The 17,402-nt window shown below is 36.3% G+C and overlaps 1 protein-coding gene and 1 pseudogene across 1 annotated transcript in view; one reads left to right on the top strand and one right to left on the bottom strand.

Annotated features, from left to right (window-relative positions):
* The window catches only part of LOC149796461 (uncharacterized), a 170,775-nt gene extending 159,844 nt beyond the window's left edge, over positions 1-10,931 (top strand). Inside the window, exons 16-18 of the mRNA XM_089960569.1 lie at positions 2,678-2,772; positions 5,877-5,946; positions 6,641-10,931. Coding sequence (XP_089816695.1) covers positions 2,678-2,772; positions 5,877-5,946; positions 6,641-6,871 — 396 coding nt within the window. The 3' untranslated portion in view covers positions 6,872-10,931. The remainder of the gene's footprint in view (positions 1-2,677; positions 2,773-5,876; positions 5,947-6,640) is intronic.
* A 1,860-nt stretch (positions 10,932-12,791) lies between these two features.
* Positions 12,792-15,616, bottom strand: LOC149796460 (uncharacterized; annotated as a pseudogene).
* Between the last annotated feature and the right edge of the window lie 1,786 nt (positions 15,617-17,402).

Here is a 17,402-nt window from a genome sequence, read left to right as displayed (position 1 = left end):
GTCTCCCTAAAGGGAGGGTGCAGCCTATGGTTTCAGTGCTCAACCTTCTTCAAGGGAGGGTGCAACCCGCTATTGTGGTGCTCAGCCTCCCTAATTGGAGGGCGCAACCCACTGTGGCAGTGCTTTACTTCTCTAATTGGAGGGTGCATCCCATGGTTGCAGTGCTCTACCTCCCCAACAGAAAGAAGCCACCTGCTACCTGAAGCGTGTATGCTGTTAGGGACATAAGAACTTTCTGTCATCTCCCTACAAGGGGTAGATTAATGGCTTCTCAAACATCAAGATCCTCCTTCTGGAGGCGGGTGGGTCTTCAACCATCACTGAAGATGGTTGTCCAAACATGTGATACATGGAAGAGAAGCCAGAAAATTAAGAGAAAAAGAATGGGAAGGAATGTTCTTCTGTCCCTGATAAGTACACCTTGGAATCACTTAGATTTCATGTGCTGGAAGATTACTATTATTGAATGAAACAGTTTTTTCATGTGCATTTGAAACAATTGATGCATTCTTTGTGGATATTCCATGAGGTCTTTTTATGGCAACACTGTCCAACAGACTGTTTTGCTGACATTTGTTTGGGTTTTTTAAAAATGGATGTCAGTGAGACTCACCTTATTGTACTAGTGTCCATTATTGCCACACAAAAAATTGTACTTGTGCATAAATAAACAAAGAATTGAAATTACCTGAAGTATTTTTTATTGAAAGAAATAAGATATTCCACATGTGTATTTGTTTATTGAGGTAATAATGTCAGTGGCAGTGTGATGATGTGGCTTTTAAAAAAATAACTAATCAAATTTGAAATTAAAATGGAGGAAACAAACAATGTCCTCAAGATTTGAGCAGTGCCTGTTATTGTCATACAACATAGAGACTTACCTATTACAACAGTCTATATGTATGTCTACCACTACAGGTAGCCTTGGAATTCCCACAAAGAATGAAGTTCTAAAAGGGGAACAAGGATGGGGCTACAATATGGTTTTTTTTTCTCTTTAGAATGAATGGACAGTTGCAACATTGTGAATATTTAACACTGTAGAAAGAGACTGCTAATTGCAGTATAATGTTTAGTTGTCCCCAGCCCTAATTTCTATGGTCACATGGCAGATGTCTGTACACTAAGTCATCTATGAAAAAGAAGCCTTTGGATTCAAGAGTATAGAGGTTATGGCCATGGTAAGTCTAAGAAAATATCCACACTAAATGTAGCCCAAGACGGCATTCCTTAGCCCAAGGTTCATATCAGTGATGCCCACTGGCTAATAATCTCAAGTGTCAGCCATGCCATGCTAATGCCTACAGAGACCATAAACTGTGCTGTTCATGGTGCCTTGTCCATTATTGTGAAAGGTCAGTTAGGATTAGATTGAATCATATTTTAGTGAAATTTAGAAATCCTACAGAAATAGGACTTGGAAGTAAAAACTTGTCAAGTGAACAAAAAACCATTGAGAAATCAAAGCATCTGGATCTTGGGGCTTAATCTTTATGTTAATTAAACAACTGTTCATTATATCTAAGCAAAGATTTAGCTGCAGTTTTTGTTGTGGGGTTTAACGCCATATTTCAGCACATGATAGGCTATGCATGGCGGACAGTATTAATGGTGGAGGAAGAACCCAGGAAGAACCACCGACCCACGAAAAGCTACTGGCAAGCTTTCTCACATACCCACATTGGCTGAATTCTAGACTCGAACCCGTGCAGACAGAGGTGAGATGGCAGTGATCCGTAACGGAGAGCTCTTTAGACCACTCGGCCACTTGGGGCCCCCAAAGATTTAGTATTAGGAAGGTGATAAATATTACTCATTGGGACATAGAATGTAACCTACATTTGTATTGACTTGATGGCAGATGTATGTGTTGATGCATGGTATATTAGCTCAGAAGCACTCAGAAAAAATGAACAGGACCCATGTGCAGCACATGCAGCCTGAAACACAATTGGGTTAAGTATTTACCTGTACAGTGCATATGATCTATCTTCACTACTAGTTAGGAAAATGTTTTGTAAACCTGTGATTTCAATATTCATCAAAATTACTTTTTTCCAGGTTATATATTCGTCAGCTTCAGATTAAAGGTCAAAAGTAATGTCATTCATTTACAAATCCTGGTTTATATATTTCTCTCCAAATTGCACATGGGACAACAATGCAGACATCAATATCGTCATTTGACACTAGTCAAGGACAAAAGCAGATTTACAGAAAGTTATATCTGTCAAATGCAAACTATTTATTAACTGTATGGAGTGTGTATAGCATAAAATGTTGTGTTATTCATTAATACTGATGGGTTTTTTTCTCAAAGAAATAATATTAAAATTGTATTCTGACAAACCAATGTAATACTTTTAGCATGAAACTAGAAACACTGATATTTTGTTAGACCTAACAGATAATGTGGCAGCTAAGTGCCCCAAATTTTACATTCCTATCCCCAGTTTCACTACATATATGAATTTCTTTTCACAAACTAATAATTGTCAATTACCAAGGTGAGCATGATCAGGTCCACATGCATCTCTTGGAGTTTGTAATGACAAGCTTCATGGTGATAAATTATTGCAGGAACAAATTATTACTTGATGTGATGAGGACAGATACGTTAATTAAAATGTCTGATTTCATGGTTACATTGTCAGTAATTTCATTAACTTTTCAGATTCTGGAGTTGACTGGTTACAAGATTGCTAGTGGTGCTGATTTCAAACTGTTCTCAGTTCTAGCTGCACTGTCACAGAAAATCACATCCCTAGAGTAAGTTCAATTATTGTTGACACTGAACACATTATAAAATCATTTCATGAAGTCACACACAATGTCATGATGTCATAAGAGGCTATAACATGATGTGCAATTTGGCACTGTATGCCAGTACTTCAAAGTCATTTCTTTATTCAGTAAATTGTATCCCCAATATGTTCTGATATTTGTGCTGCTTTTGTATATATTCAATATTTAAAAGTAATTAGGCATAATTTGTATAAATTTGAAAGCCTTTTATGCCAGAAAAGATTTTAGTCATATATGGTCAAATTCTGATGAATGGTTTCTTGGAAGTCAGTTAATCATTTTTTTAATAATAATGGTGGCTATATCTATCCTACATCTGTCTGTTATGAGTATTTAATCTATATTTATGTGCTTAACTTTTTTGCATGAATGAAAATTGTACTTCAGATTATGGTCCCTTGTAACCAAAATGTTTACATAGCATTTGACTTCAAGGCCAGTTTTGTACAATTAGACTGGGTTTTTCCATTGGATTGATCCACATTCTGCTACATTATAGGTAAAGTGAAAAGAGGTATAAATACGGATTTGATAACTAGCTCATTCCTGTTTAAGATCGGTCTGGGGAATTCATTTATGATCAGACTTTACACTTGTTAAAATCAGATATGATTTGAGAGGAATTATTTATTTAAAATATTAATTTAAACTACTAAAGTGCTCATTGACTTTTGAAGTATACATTACATTGGATTTTTGTGAACTCATTTGAAGATATCATGGATTGCTTCATTGTGTTTTATTGGGATATTCTAGATAACTGGAAATCATTCAGAACAAGTCAAGAGGTATTGATCAAAGTGATCCTCTTTTTACTACTAATTCTCATTATTTTACTCAGGGTGACAATCACTCTGTTAAACAGGAGAAATATCCTGAGATCTCCTGTTTGTTTCAGAGGGCTATTAGAGAAACTGAAGTCACAGAAGTATCTATTTGTTATTTTGTGAAAAATGGAGTACTTATGAGAAAATGTAGACCACCTGAGGCATCTGCTAGTGACATCAATGAGCTGTCAAATTATCATTCCTAAGCCAAAACAAAAGAAAATTAATAACCTAACCCATGAATCTACTTAGGATGGTCATTTTGGGGTCAGTAAGACTTATCACAAGATCTTGAATCATTTTTATTGGCCAAAAATTAAAAGTGATGTTCATAAATACTGTAGATCTTATTGCACTTGTCAGATGGTACAAAAACCCAATCAGAACATATCCAAGGCCAATTTGCAATCTATTTCTTCATTTGATGAACCATATAGTGGAAACTCAGCAAAGAGTAAAAACTAAGTTTAGTAAAATTCAACAAATAATTTATTTCCCAAGAATACAAAGTGAAATTTTAAAAGCAACCAATAATTGTTGACCATAATGTATGCATGCACAACATTTTCTTTGAGGAATATTAAAACTAAAATCATTAATAAAGTTGTTTTTTTTAATACACCTTTTGGCTTTCACAGATCTGTCCAATCTAATCAAAGGTCAGATTTTATGCCTGGAATTTTCCAGCAAGTTAGGCATCAAACAGATTAGATATTCTGCCTTTCAAATTAAAAATCAAGGGGGCTTTAGAAAGATTTCATCAAACTTTGAAAAATATGATTCAGTCATATTGTTTTGATGCAAGAAAAGATTTGGATTAGGGTGTTCATTTGCTGTTGTTTGCTGTTAGGGAATCAGTTCAGGAATCATCAGGTTTTAATCCTTTTGAACTAGTTTTTGGACAAAGGAAGTTATTAAATGAGAGACTTAAAGTTATTATATGAGAATAAAAGATTCAACCAATGATTTAAAATGTTGATGCAAGTGATGTAAGGGTTGGTGGAGTATTGATTCAGGAAGGCATAGAGTAGATAATCCAGTGTGCTAATTTTCTTTTTAAAAAAGGGCAAAACAATTGCCAAAGAAACTATTCCATAGTTGAGGAAGAATGTTTGGCTTTGATAATGGCTTTGCAACACTTTGAAGTTCGTATTAGTTAAGCTTCTTCTCTGATTGTTGTATTCAGTGATCACAATTCCCTTCCTTTCATTAAATGACTGGTTGAAATTTGGAGCTAAAAGAACTGGTGCACTCTTAAGAATGCCATTTAACTTATCAAAAAGAAAAATCAGAGAATATTAAGGTGGAGTTTGATGTTATGGGAATACAAAATTGGCATTAGGCACATCAGGGGAAAATACAATCTAATTCAGATTCACTTTTACGTTTATAGAAGTACTTTATTGCTTATGTATATTTTGTGTCATTCATAAGACTTATATCTATATAATTTGAAATAATTATAGTATCATATGTATATTTTACTAACATGTAAAGGAAAGCTTTATTGTATAAATCTTTCTTTTTCTTTATGAGGGGAGGTGTTATATATATTTAATTTGTATTGCGTGCTAGCTTTTGTCAATGATTATATGTTATGTATATTTAACTTGTATTGTGTTATTGACAATACTTGATGGTAGGAGATTAGACCTACATACCAAATGTCATGTAAGGTTAACAATTAGATCCAAGTTCTAGCTACAGCCTTGATTCAGAAAAAAGAATTTTCTAGAAACATGTTTTGTTTATATTTTGATAAAAATTTCCATTAAGATGACCTTCATCTTGGTTCTGAAATTGTGTCTCAGGTTTTTATATTGAGGTTGATTATATTATAATCATTCATTCCTATCTTAACATCAATCTTTAGATGAATCAGTTTTAGTTGTGTTTCAGTTAATATTTTAGAGAACTTATTTAAATTATTCTTTGGAATTACAAAGAATAATTTTGGGCTAAATCAGTATTTTTGACTTATCAAAAGTTCATTCAAGGACATTTTCACTTATGTCATTGTGGTTCATCTAGGCTGTTAACACATCAACACTATTCCAGGCTATTGGTACATCATCACTTTCAAGATTGGAATTATTTTGGAACACCACTGGAATTCATTCAGAATACTGTATATATTATTATTTTGTTTCCTTGTGAGTCCTTTACATGTATGTTTCACTAAAAGGTTCTTAATTTATGTGTGAAAGGTAAATAAATTATTCATGCTTTTTTACCTTCTAGCTCTTGGATGAAGAATATTATTGGAACAATGGATTTCAAGACATTGGAAATGAAAATGTTCATGTGTAAAGTAAGTTAGGATTTTCCTTTGCATACACAATAGACATCAGTTGAAATGCAATGAAATAATCACTGATGATGATAATTATGTTATTTATGATGTCAAAACCCTTCTGTAAAGGGTTGTTTTGGTAAGAGTTGTTTCCCTTATCTGCCATGTTTAAAGTCCTGCAGACATGTACCTTCATTAGGACTGTGTGATCAAGTTTCTTCTAAATAACAAAACATTTCATTGTCATTTACTCTTGTGGTAGATCTTTTGGCCTGATATTAAAATCAGATAAATAATAAAGTAAATTACTTTGGTGAGGTTTTTTTAGAATCTTTGAATTGCACTGAATGTATGTATAAATATCCCAAAACTGCCATTAGCATGGGCAAGTAAAGGAGATAACACCATGTGTGTCAGGGCTAACAGTATTTGGTAGGTGCATGTTGAATGTATTTTTTTACTAACAGGCAACATAAAATTAAATGTCAAGATAAACAATTGCAAAGGTAATCTAATTAGAATGTTTTGTTACTGCTTGGGTCAATTCTTTTTATTTTATGGACTTGAAATAAAGGTCAGTATTTTTTATAGTGGGGTATATAGAATAATTCACATGTATGCCACACAATTTTATTGTATAAAGCTGGATTTTTTCTTGATTTTAGATCTTTCGATTCCTCTTTCTCATTATAACCTTTTCTTAATTTTTTAGACTCTGTGGGAATGCAATGTTGACCATGATGTAAACAAGATTTCTATCGATCAGCTATGTGTGGAACTGCGGGCAGGTGGTGTCAGCAAGGAGCATGAGATGGAAGTCAGGGAAAAACTGAGTCATATAGAAGCTTTAGATTTGTTAGATTTCCTGACATATGTCCCATTGTTCATAATGATTCATCAGTCAGTAATAAGTAATCCATTGGATGATTCAAGAGAGAAATGATGTTCAGCAGTCACTAGAAAGATGCCATGAAAATTGGTAACATTAGGAACTGAAGCTATCATTTTACAGTAGTCCCACAGATTGGGTAATAAATGTTTCTTCACAGAACAAGGAAGTATTCAAACCGTGCATTATCACCAGTCTTTCTGGACATGAAAACATGTACTGTCTGCATGGTTTACAGGGCATTTGGAAACTGTTTACTCAGATGCCCATTGGACTTTTGTGTCACCTGTGCTTACCTGATGACAGAACTTAGATATCATTTTATATAGGCATTGCCTTGAACAGTGGTCTCAGCAGTGTTACAATTATGTTCTTTAAATGCATACTTAGTTTCATTCCTTTCCTGCCTTTATAAAATAGCAGCATAGCAACACTGTTTTCAGGCCAAACAATTATGTCCCCTTCTTCAGTTAAAACAATATTTTATATAAGGACAAAAATTAACTTTTCATAATTGCCTGAATTAAATCTGCTTGCAATTCATTATTTTGTCAAAGTGTCCATCTTTAATCTTAATGCTAATTGGTAAATTTATATGTAATTCCAAAATTAATTGGGGAAATTTTTTTCTGTATTGGTGGTCTAGCTTGTTGCATTAACTGGAACATAGTAGAATTGTGAACACCTGTGTTAAATTTCCATTGGAAATAACAGACTCATTGTTTTAATTTAAGAATACCCACTTAATAGCATAGAACTTCCTAGAAAATTGTTTTTTTTCTTCATTTTGTTTGTGTTTTAAAAATGTACTATTTAATATCAGTAACACCCTACCTGTTGTTATTACACAGATGTTCTTTTCCAGTTGGAAAATACCCTGACTGAACTTTGGTCCTCACAATAATGAGAAGTTTCAGAAAGAACACTGGACCATATAGTGCACATGCTCTGGCATTTGTCTCAGTTTCTTCATTCTTTTCTTGGGAATGATGGATCATGTCACTTCACATGAAAAATATATCCACAGTGAAGTACTAGATTACTTTTTGTACTACATTCTTCTAAAATGTGGGATATTACCCTGATTGAGTTCTATCAGCTGTGTAGGCAAGTTTTCTTGAGAGCTTTTCGATATTGTTATGTGCACATGGTGTATGTCCTTTGTACCCTTCACAATGTGTTCTTCATTGGTATTTGTTTTTCCAGTAAACTTTGGGTCAATTTTCACTCTAAATTTCCCTATCTTCACATAATGACAGTCTTGGGCTCACCCATTTTCAGTTTATTGTTTTTCAAATATAATTATTAATTCACTATAACCATATAGTGAATTGTGCTTTTTAATACATGCCTCTTCTCTGTCTCCATTGGCTCTCCATCGTCTGTTGGAGGCAGTGGTCCAAACATCAAGGCATGCATTGTTCTTGTCCTTGGCTTTGTCAGCAGATCTTCTCTACCTCTGTGGTATGTTGGTTTAGATGCCTCAAAGGTCTTACTAGAGAATAGTAAGAACCTTGTGAGGGCTGCCTCTCTGGGGCACAGGTCTCATCTAACGGTACTTGCTCTTCAAAATCAAATCAATTTCACCTTGAAAGGGCCCATCAACTAATTCTTGTAAAGCTTCACAGCCCCAGGTGAAGCAATCACCCCAATTCAGAGCTCCCCCTTAGCAGTCTGGCCCTAGGAAGGGGTTTCACAAAGGCCCAAGGAAGAAGTTCACAGAGCCTTCTCCCTTTCCTAAGGACAAGGAGGAACAGCCCTAGAGACTTGCTCTCTATCCTGTTAAACATACCTTTTCTGTCCATTTCCATGGGCACCAGACTACATCTGTTTTTAGAGGCATGGTTAGTTAGGCATAATGGTTGATGGCTGGGTCTTTTCTAACTTAAAGGACAGCTACCAGCTTTGGTTCCAGGATCCCCCCCCTTTCATATGGTCCCCCATATGATTCCACCAGTTAAACCTGGGGCACTTAAAAGAAAAGGTTAATTTTCTTCTGTGGAAAGGTACAGTAGAGAGAGTGCTAAAAGACCAATCTCCAGCCTTCTACTCCAGTATTTTCCTGGTCCAGAAAGGGGGTGGGGGTCATCTAATTATCAAACTTTCCACGAAAATACATTTCTGCATAAGGAACATTTCGGAACGCCATAAGACCTGGTGATTGGGCAGTATCCACTGATGTTCAATCAGTACTTTCACATCCCTATTTTTCCTCCTAACAGGAATCAGCTCTGGTTTTGCCTAGATAGGGAGGTATTCCAGTTTTGAGCTTTGCCATTTTGCCTAGCCTCTTCTACAAGAGCTTTTATCAGGCCATGGGAGTAGTTGCAGCCCGTATGATATCATTAGGTTTCCTATTCCTCCAGTATTTCAACAATTGGTTGATCCACAATGCCAGTCAAGAGTCCCTAAGACTAGACCTGGCTCAGTGTTGGTTCGTTGTGTCCATGTTGGGTCTCTACAAACTTAGAGAAATCAGAGCTAACTCCTTCTGAAGATTTTGTCTACATGGATATGAATTTCTTCACAAACAGAAGGCTAGTTCCTGTCCCTCTAGAGAGAGAAGACAAGATATTGTCCTTGTTAGGTGCTGACTGTAAAGACCATATTGACAGCTCATCATTTTCTTTCTCTGCTGGGGACCTTGAATACTGCAGCTGACTTGGTTCCTCCAGGCAGGCTGCAAATACATTCTCTCAAGTTTCTCCTCTTAGCGGTGTGGAAACTACACTGGGAACCTCTTTAGATTCTGATTTTTCTGAGTCAGGACTTTTACCTTCATATAAATTGGTGGACAAAATAGGACCAGTTTCTGGCCAGAGTCCCCATGCACCCATCAGAACCCCACTGTCATTTGTGCACAGATGCATCATATTAAGGGTGGGGTACTCACTATGGTCCCAGGAAGAATCAACACTCCACATTAATAATTTGGAAATGAGGGCAGTATTTGTAGGCCTTCAGGGGGGTGTCTACCAAATAAAAGGTGTCTGTGTGATGGTCTTCTCTGACAACACATTAGTGGTTACATACTTCAGGAGACAAGTAGGCGCACATGCACATTCTCTTTGGGTGGAGGTTTGGAACCTCCGCTGGGCAACTTGAGAATGAATTTTCCTTTGTGTTTGCCACATTCAAGGCTTGAAAAACATTTTGATGGATAGTCTGTCAAGGAAAGGGAAGATAGTCCTTATGGAATGGTTGCTGCACCAATCCATAGTGGACTCCCTGTTCCAACTTTGGTGAACTTTGCTGGTGGATTTATTTGCCACCAGCTTTAACAGCAAGCTTCCTTTTTACGTTTCCCCAGTCCCTGACCAGAGGGCCTGCACAGTGGATGCTTTCAGCCTTAACTTTGATTGTCAGTTCATTTTGCCTTCCCTACATTAAGATTGATTTCTCAAAGTCATACACAACACATTCTGGCACATTTTGATAGCCCCCTTGTAGCCCCAGTGATCATGGTTCAGTGATCTTCTCAATCTTCTGGTGGGCTATCCACAGACTTTGCCTCAGAGGAAGGACCTCCTGTCCCAACACAGGTTTTCTCTTGCACAGCTGTCCACAGATCCACCATCTTCAAGCTTGGCTCATCTAAAAAAAAACCAAACATGTTTTTAAGCAAAAAGCCAGCTTCCTTCACTTCACCATTCCTGATTGAGATCCGCAGTCTCATGTGATACATGGTCCAGCGTTTTGGAACTCTCCGGATCTCACTATTGTAAGGACCAAATTTTAGTTTGCCATAGAAAAATACAGCTGTGCGGTAACAAAGGTAGTTATTACATCATTAAAATTAGTTCCCCCTCATAAAAAGTTATGTAAAAAAGAGTTGAGCTTCATGGTTTATTATTTGTGTCAAGTTCCTGAAGGGATTTTAAGAGATTTAGTATTTTGCTTCAATAGTTTTTTAATCTTGCTGTTTGAATATTTATGTTCTGCACACGGTTCAAAATGTATATCAAATTGGACAGTGGTCCATCATTTTAAAAAATCTCAGCACAATGCAGTCAATTCTATTTGATTGTCTCAATTTATTTTTATGATTGACACTAAAATTTTTGCTTGATTTTAGTTCCTGCTTGACAAAAATTAAAAATGATTTTATTTGTAACTTTGTGTGGTTTCATGTACACAGTCTTTTATGTAGCATGCCATAAGTAAAATGTGGTCTTACTGATAATGCAGATGTCTCCCAATCAACTTGTCTGTAATGGGTGGTCACTGTATATAAATGTATCAATTGGAATTCACTGGAAGCTGTCAACATTCTGTAATTTACAAAAATCTTGTTTTTTCTGCAATTTTTATCAAATTCCACTTGTACTTAACTGTTCAAATTTCATTGCACCTTTATTGCCTTAAGGGACTCCATAAGACAATTCATAGGCCATGTGACTGATTAGTACTGGTCAGCTCCTGGTTTTTAGCTGCTAAATGTTTTTGACGTTTTTAATTAGTTTCATGGTGTCCCTTTATGTTTCAAGACTCTTGTAAGAGACCATCAGATCTAGATTAGCACTGTTTCCTTTATTTGGGGACTATGTGTGCAGTGACTCCTTCCAGCAGTAAAGTTTCAGTTGATGGGTCAGCAATGCTACCTAGTCATTTCTTTAATGGTTGATCATTACAGATGAACAAAAGGAATTTGTTTTTTTAAAAACACTGCAACTAGTGTAAATGGTCTTTTTTGATTTGCTGGTGTTATTTTGTCCTATTCTTTTTATCTACTGAGTATATCTAGTGCCAATATGCTTCATGACCATCGATCCCTCTAAGCTGAGCACGCGTGTGGCTGCACATCTGCTCAGACATCTCTGCGCAGCTGAATTGTTCTCCGCGCAGCAGATCAGAATTGCCAAATATTCAATCCAACATTAATGCTCAAGTCACCATAATGCTTGCACTATGCAGCGCACACATCTTCCATTCACTAGGAGGGAACGTTGTTCATGACCCCAAAATAGGACATGTTTCTTTCCAGCTCATGACCCCAAAATGAGGGGATTTTATAAGAGTTCATTACCTCGAAGGGGTATGTTTTACCCAGCTCAGTACTCTGAAGTGGGCCATTTTAAAAGAGCTCAGCACTCCGAAGGGGCATGTTTTTCAAGCCCACAACTCTGAAGGGCATGTTTTTTCAGCTTGTGTTTGGTGGCTGCAGAACAGTCATTTCAGTTAACAGGGCTAGTTTGACCCCAATTTTTTTAATATGACATCATAATCCCTGTCATATCAACATGTTTGCTTACAGACCAGAGAAATAAAGTGTGCTACAATTGAACAATTGTGCCAGCAACTAGTTGATCTTTAGAAATGGCAACATGAGCTGGTGATCTAGATTAACAAATTCTTAAAATGGCAACAGCCTGTTTTCATGGTTCAAAGGTGAACTGTCCAGCATGTTTTCATAGTTGAAAGGTGATCTGTCCATTTGCCATATGAACAGTAGACATTGCTGATTTTTCAGATGTCTGGCCAAAATAAATATATAAAAGAACATGTACTCTCACCTTCACCTGTTTTTTTAAATACTTTTGCTTTTTTATGTGCATAAAGGCAAAATATGGAGGAATATTTGTGTAAAAACCTTCAATATGAGCTTTTTCTTATAGATCAACCATGACAGCAAGAACTGTAACTCTTTCTGGCACATTATCTAAGTAAAGAAACATTACCAATGGAAGCACTATGGTATATATTGGGTTCCAAAAACACACAACATTTTATGAATAAGCAGACATATAAACCAAAGAATGTTACACAAAAAAATGAATTTATCTCAAAATTTATGTACATTTTTTAAATTTATATTATGTGTCATATATATATTTAAGGCCACACTCAACATACATGACTGAAAATGACTGAGATATTATCAAAGTCAGCTGTCTGCACTGAGTGAGATTCTTATCAAGACACTAGTATACAAAACAAAATTTCACATTCAGAATAGGCAAATAACAGGTAAAAGTTATATTTTCTGGAATTTGGAAGAAAAAAAAACATTCCTGGTCATTATTTTTGCAAACGTCAATATGAATATTGTTATAATAGAGAACAGAGGGTCAATCTATCATGTTTCTTGACTTGAAAACATAATCATATTTATTAAAAACCAACCCTATGCTAGCTTCTTCTCTCCAGTTCCACATTTTAACACTTGCACAAAATAATGGTTTGAATTCTTTTTTATTTCATTTCTTTTTATTTTCATGATGTGAACATTGACCAACAATATCTTACCAAAGCTTAAATTTAAAATAGCAATTTACTAATGTGTGATTTGACATCAGTATATATGAACTGGACCACTAACGCATATCACTCCAGATTATGGTATTCTAAACTTTCACAATTAAACAAGACTTACCAAAGTCACAGTTTGATTGGGATTTTATGAACCTGTAAGGGCCTGAGGAATCACATGACTAGGAATTGGTTACATGATGAGTGAGTCTTCAGAGCATGATCAGCTTGGATGCCTCAGAGAACAACAATAGGGTGGGATATGCATGAAGATAATTAATTTGCATATGGATGGGCATGTCATCCCTCAGGCACTTACAGGTTCATAAAATCCCAATCAAACTGAAACTTTGGTAAGTCTAAATTTTTAATTGTGAAATATTATTTCTCCTGTAAGTGCCTCAGATTCCCATGAGATTTCAGAGTTTATGCATCCAAGTACAACGATGAAGAAAAAATAAAGTAAAATGTATATTTGTGATACTAGATAAAACTATAAAGAACAATATATAAACATCTGAGATTGAATCAAAATTTTCTATAGCTGGGACTTCCCAAGCACAGCAGTGCTGAAATCTAAGATATCCGATACAGGTTTATGATAGAAATTGTGGAAATTGCAATCATTACTCCATCCTACATTCTTAATAATAGTAGGCAAGGACAGTTTCATTTTATCTGCAGCAGTGATTGATGCAGCTCTAGTGCTGTGGGCCCCAAAAATAACAGTCTTGATCCATCTAGCTATGGTGCTTTTAGCAACAGCTCTAAAAGGAGGTTGTGTGGTTATCAATAACTTGTTCTCATTTCCCCGAAGGGAAGAAGTTCTACTGATGTATTCTTGTAAGGTTTCAACTATGCAGAGTCTGTTATTTGTGATAGATGTTGACTAAGTTTACTTTGCTTCAAAAGGTCCCTAATTCTGACAACAACTCTATCAGAAAAAATAGTAATATCATCAATATTTATGACATGCAAAGTTTGGCATCTCTGGCCACTAAGTAAGGCCAACAGGATCACTAGCTTCTGAATCACTTGTTTCAAAGAAATGTTCCCCAAGGGAAACAATTTATCCAGATGCTGAAGCACAGTTTTCACACCCCAGGTTATGCCATATCTTGGCAAACATGGCCTACATAGAAAAACTCATCTCAAAAATCTTTTCATGAGCACATTATTACCTAGGTCAACATTACTACTCAATTGAACTAGATATAGCAGATCTGGCAGTGTTGATGGAGCTGTAGCCTAAACCAGAGGCAGAGAGCTTTGTCAGGAAAGCCAGGACCAAATTTACAGGTGGATCAAGGGGATAAGTATGTTTCCCAACTTAAAAGTGCAACCATTTCTGTAGGGGTGTCCAATATTGTTTCCTTGTAGATTCTCTCCTTGAGTCGAGTATGATGCTGGCAGCTTGTCCGGATATGCCTTTACACAACAAGGCTTTCCTGATAAGTGAAACACAGCTAGGTGGGTTTTCTGCAGTTGATGTTCCTTGAGTGGATCCGGAGGCAAGGTCAGCTGGAAGCGAATCTGTGGAAGAATGTACGATTGCTGAACAATATGTCACAAAAGGCAGGGAAACCAGGGCTGTGTTGTCCACAATGGTGCTACAAGAACCACTTCTGCAGAGTCGTCTACTATCTTTTGAAGAATATGTACCACCAGGCTGAAAGGTGGGAACATATATAAAATTTGGTGTGACCACGTCATAGAGAATGCATCATAGGCCCATACATGTGGTTCTGGTTTATATGACACGTATTTATGAATTTGATGATTCAATCTAGAGGCAAACATATCAATATCAAACTGTCCAAATATTGCATGAATTTTATTAAAGATCACTTTGTTTAACATCCACTCTGCATCATCATTGAAATTCCTAGATAGGTGATCTGCTTCTACATTATTCTTCCCAGGAAGATGGCAAGCACTCAACCAAATCTGTCTTTCTATACACCAAAACCAAATATCATGGGCCATTTGATCTAGTAATCTCTTCCTACCTCCCATTTTATTAATGTAGGCAACAGTTACAGTATTATCTATGAAGATCCTAATGTGTGAGTTATATTTGTATCCACAGAGAGACTTTAATGTCAGGAAGCAGACCTGTAATTCTAAAACAGTGATGTGGCTCATTTTCTCATTACTACTCCAGCAACCACCAGTTTTAACATCATCTGTCTCATTTACCCCTCCACATCCTATAGGAGAACTGTCACTCTTGATAATGTCTGGGTTACCTCTGCAAATAGGCTTAAAACTGATTTTAACATTTTGGATCCACCATTTAATTGTATCTTTAGCATTGCTGGAAAGAGAAATTGATGCATCATAATTGCCCTTATGCATTTTCAGTAATCTGTCTTTCTCGCTTTCCAAAGGTTTGTAGTAGAGAGGGGTATATTCTAAGTCTGGCTCACTAGCAACCATTGTGCCTATTAATTGTGCTAATTCACAAATAGTCAAATGTTTCTGCTTCAACACTGTTTCACAAAACTCAGTCAATGCCTGTGCCTTTCCCTCAGTCAATATAACCATCATATTTACTGAAAATTAATGAGAAATCCCACAAAGCTGATAGTTTGTGTAGGTTGCAAAATGGATTTAGTTGGTGGTATTGTAAATCCTAAATCATCCAATAATGCAGCAGTATGGTGCACATTGTTTGACACTCTAAGTATGTTGAACCTTGAAGAAGACTATGATCCAAATAGACAACACTGAGATAACCCATCTTACACAAGGAAGGAAAAAACAGGCTTCATTATTTTGGTGTATACTCGTGGTGCAGGTGCCAGTCCATTTGGTAAACAGGTGTACTGATAAAATTGTCCTTTCCTGTGAAAGCATAAATATTTGCAAAAAGTAATGTCAACTGAAATGTAGTATTGTGTATCTTTCAGGTCAATAGAAGCAAAATAAGAATCTTTGCGGACCATGGTCAGTGTTGTTTTTAATGTCTTCATTTTAAAATGTTGATGTACCACATGTGGTTATCTTCTACTTTTTTTAGCACGCCAACTCACTTTACCAGCAACAACATTTTCTGGCATATTATATAAGGCTGAGAAAGAAACTGTGTTCTCATGAATGGGAAAACTGCTACTTACAGTTGTTGTGGAAGATGCAACACTGCCTCTGTTCACAAATCTTGATGTGGGTTGTAATGTCTCCTCTTTTTGAGGTTCTGTGGTCCCCGTTGGCATGGTTGCCATTGATAGGGCTGGGACCTGGACCCCATCTTGAATAAAAAAGACTTGGGTCCTGTTTGAGCACCTTTATAATTTGAGTATCTTCCAGTGTTTGAAGCCAAAAGCTCTCCAGAAACTTTGTTCCCCATCTGCTGAACATCTGCAATATTTTTAACTTTTGTAGACAGATCATCTCCAAACAGGAGGTCATTTACCTTATTTTGGGGTACACAGAGAAATTGATAACTGTCATGGAGATCCAGCTTGATCAGTTCTTTCCTCTTATGAGTCATGTCACAAAATGCAGAAGAAAGTATCCACAATGTATCAGCATCTGCAAGCAGTTTATTTACATTTGCAGGTGTACTATCTTATTATGTAGTAATTCATCATGAGCCTGAGAAGGGGAACACTAGCTTTAGCAACAGTTCCTTGGAACTTTTGGAGCTTGGCATCCGTTTGTTTTGTAGTTTTCTTCATTTTTGCCCAAATTTTGGGATTTACTTTAGGAACACTTAAATTTTGGCAATTTTGTGGCCTTAAATGTTTTTCACTCAAGTCCTTAAATTTATCCTGTGCTATTTGGGACCTGAATCCTGCATTACAACTTTGGCCAAGCTCTCCTGCCATTGTTGTGCAGATGTCATGTTTTCTGTCATTGACTCTCTTCAGATTTCACAGTCACATGATGAACTTGTAGGTAATGGTGTAGTCCCCTTATCTGTAGATGCAGGATTTCTCCTTGATTTTGATGCCACTACAGGGCTATCATTTTGCATAGTTTTTCCCTGTTGGGAATCATTGCGTTTTGTTGCAACTGTGATGGAGAAATCTTTGGCCTTATCAGCTAAACACTGCTTGGCTCTTTTTTGCAATATTTGTTGCAATAGTCCATGCCCTGTATTGACAGGATACTTTTGGCTTTGTCCCGATTCCACCATTGTGCAAATCAGTGCAAGAGATGACACTCAAAAACAATGAAACAATAAAGTATGGTATAGTTATATGATGAGTAAGTGAATGGTCCATCATTAAGGAGTCAGGACTTTGTGTTTTTCTAGAGTTTTAAATTTTCGCGATTCCAGTAATTTACAGCTGAACTTTCATGCAAATTTTAAATTAGTGTGGGGCAGAAA

The sequence above is a fragment of the Sinohyriopsis cumingii genome, chromosome 6 (genome assembly GCF_028554795.1).
Source record: "Sinohyriopsis cumingii isolate HCF-2022 chromosome 6, ASM2855479v2, whole genome shotgun sequence".
NCBI lineage: Eukaryota > Metazoa > Mollusca > Bivalvia > Unionida > Unionidae > Sinohyriopsis > Sinohyriopsis cumingii.
The sequence above is the reverse complement of the archived record's forward strand: the minus strand, read 5'-3'. Positions and strand labels throughout refer to the sequence as shown.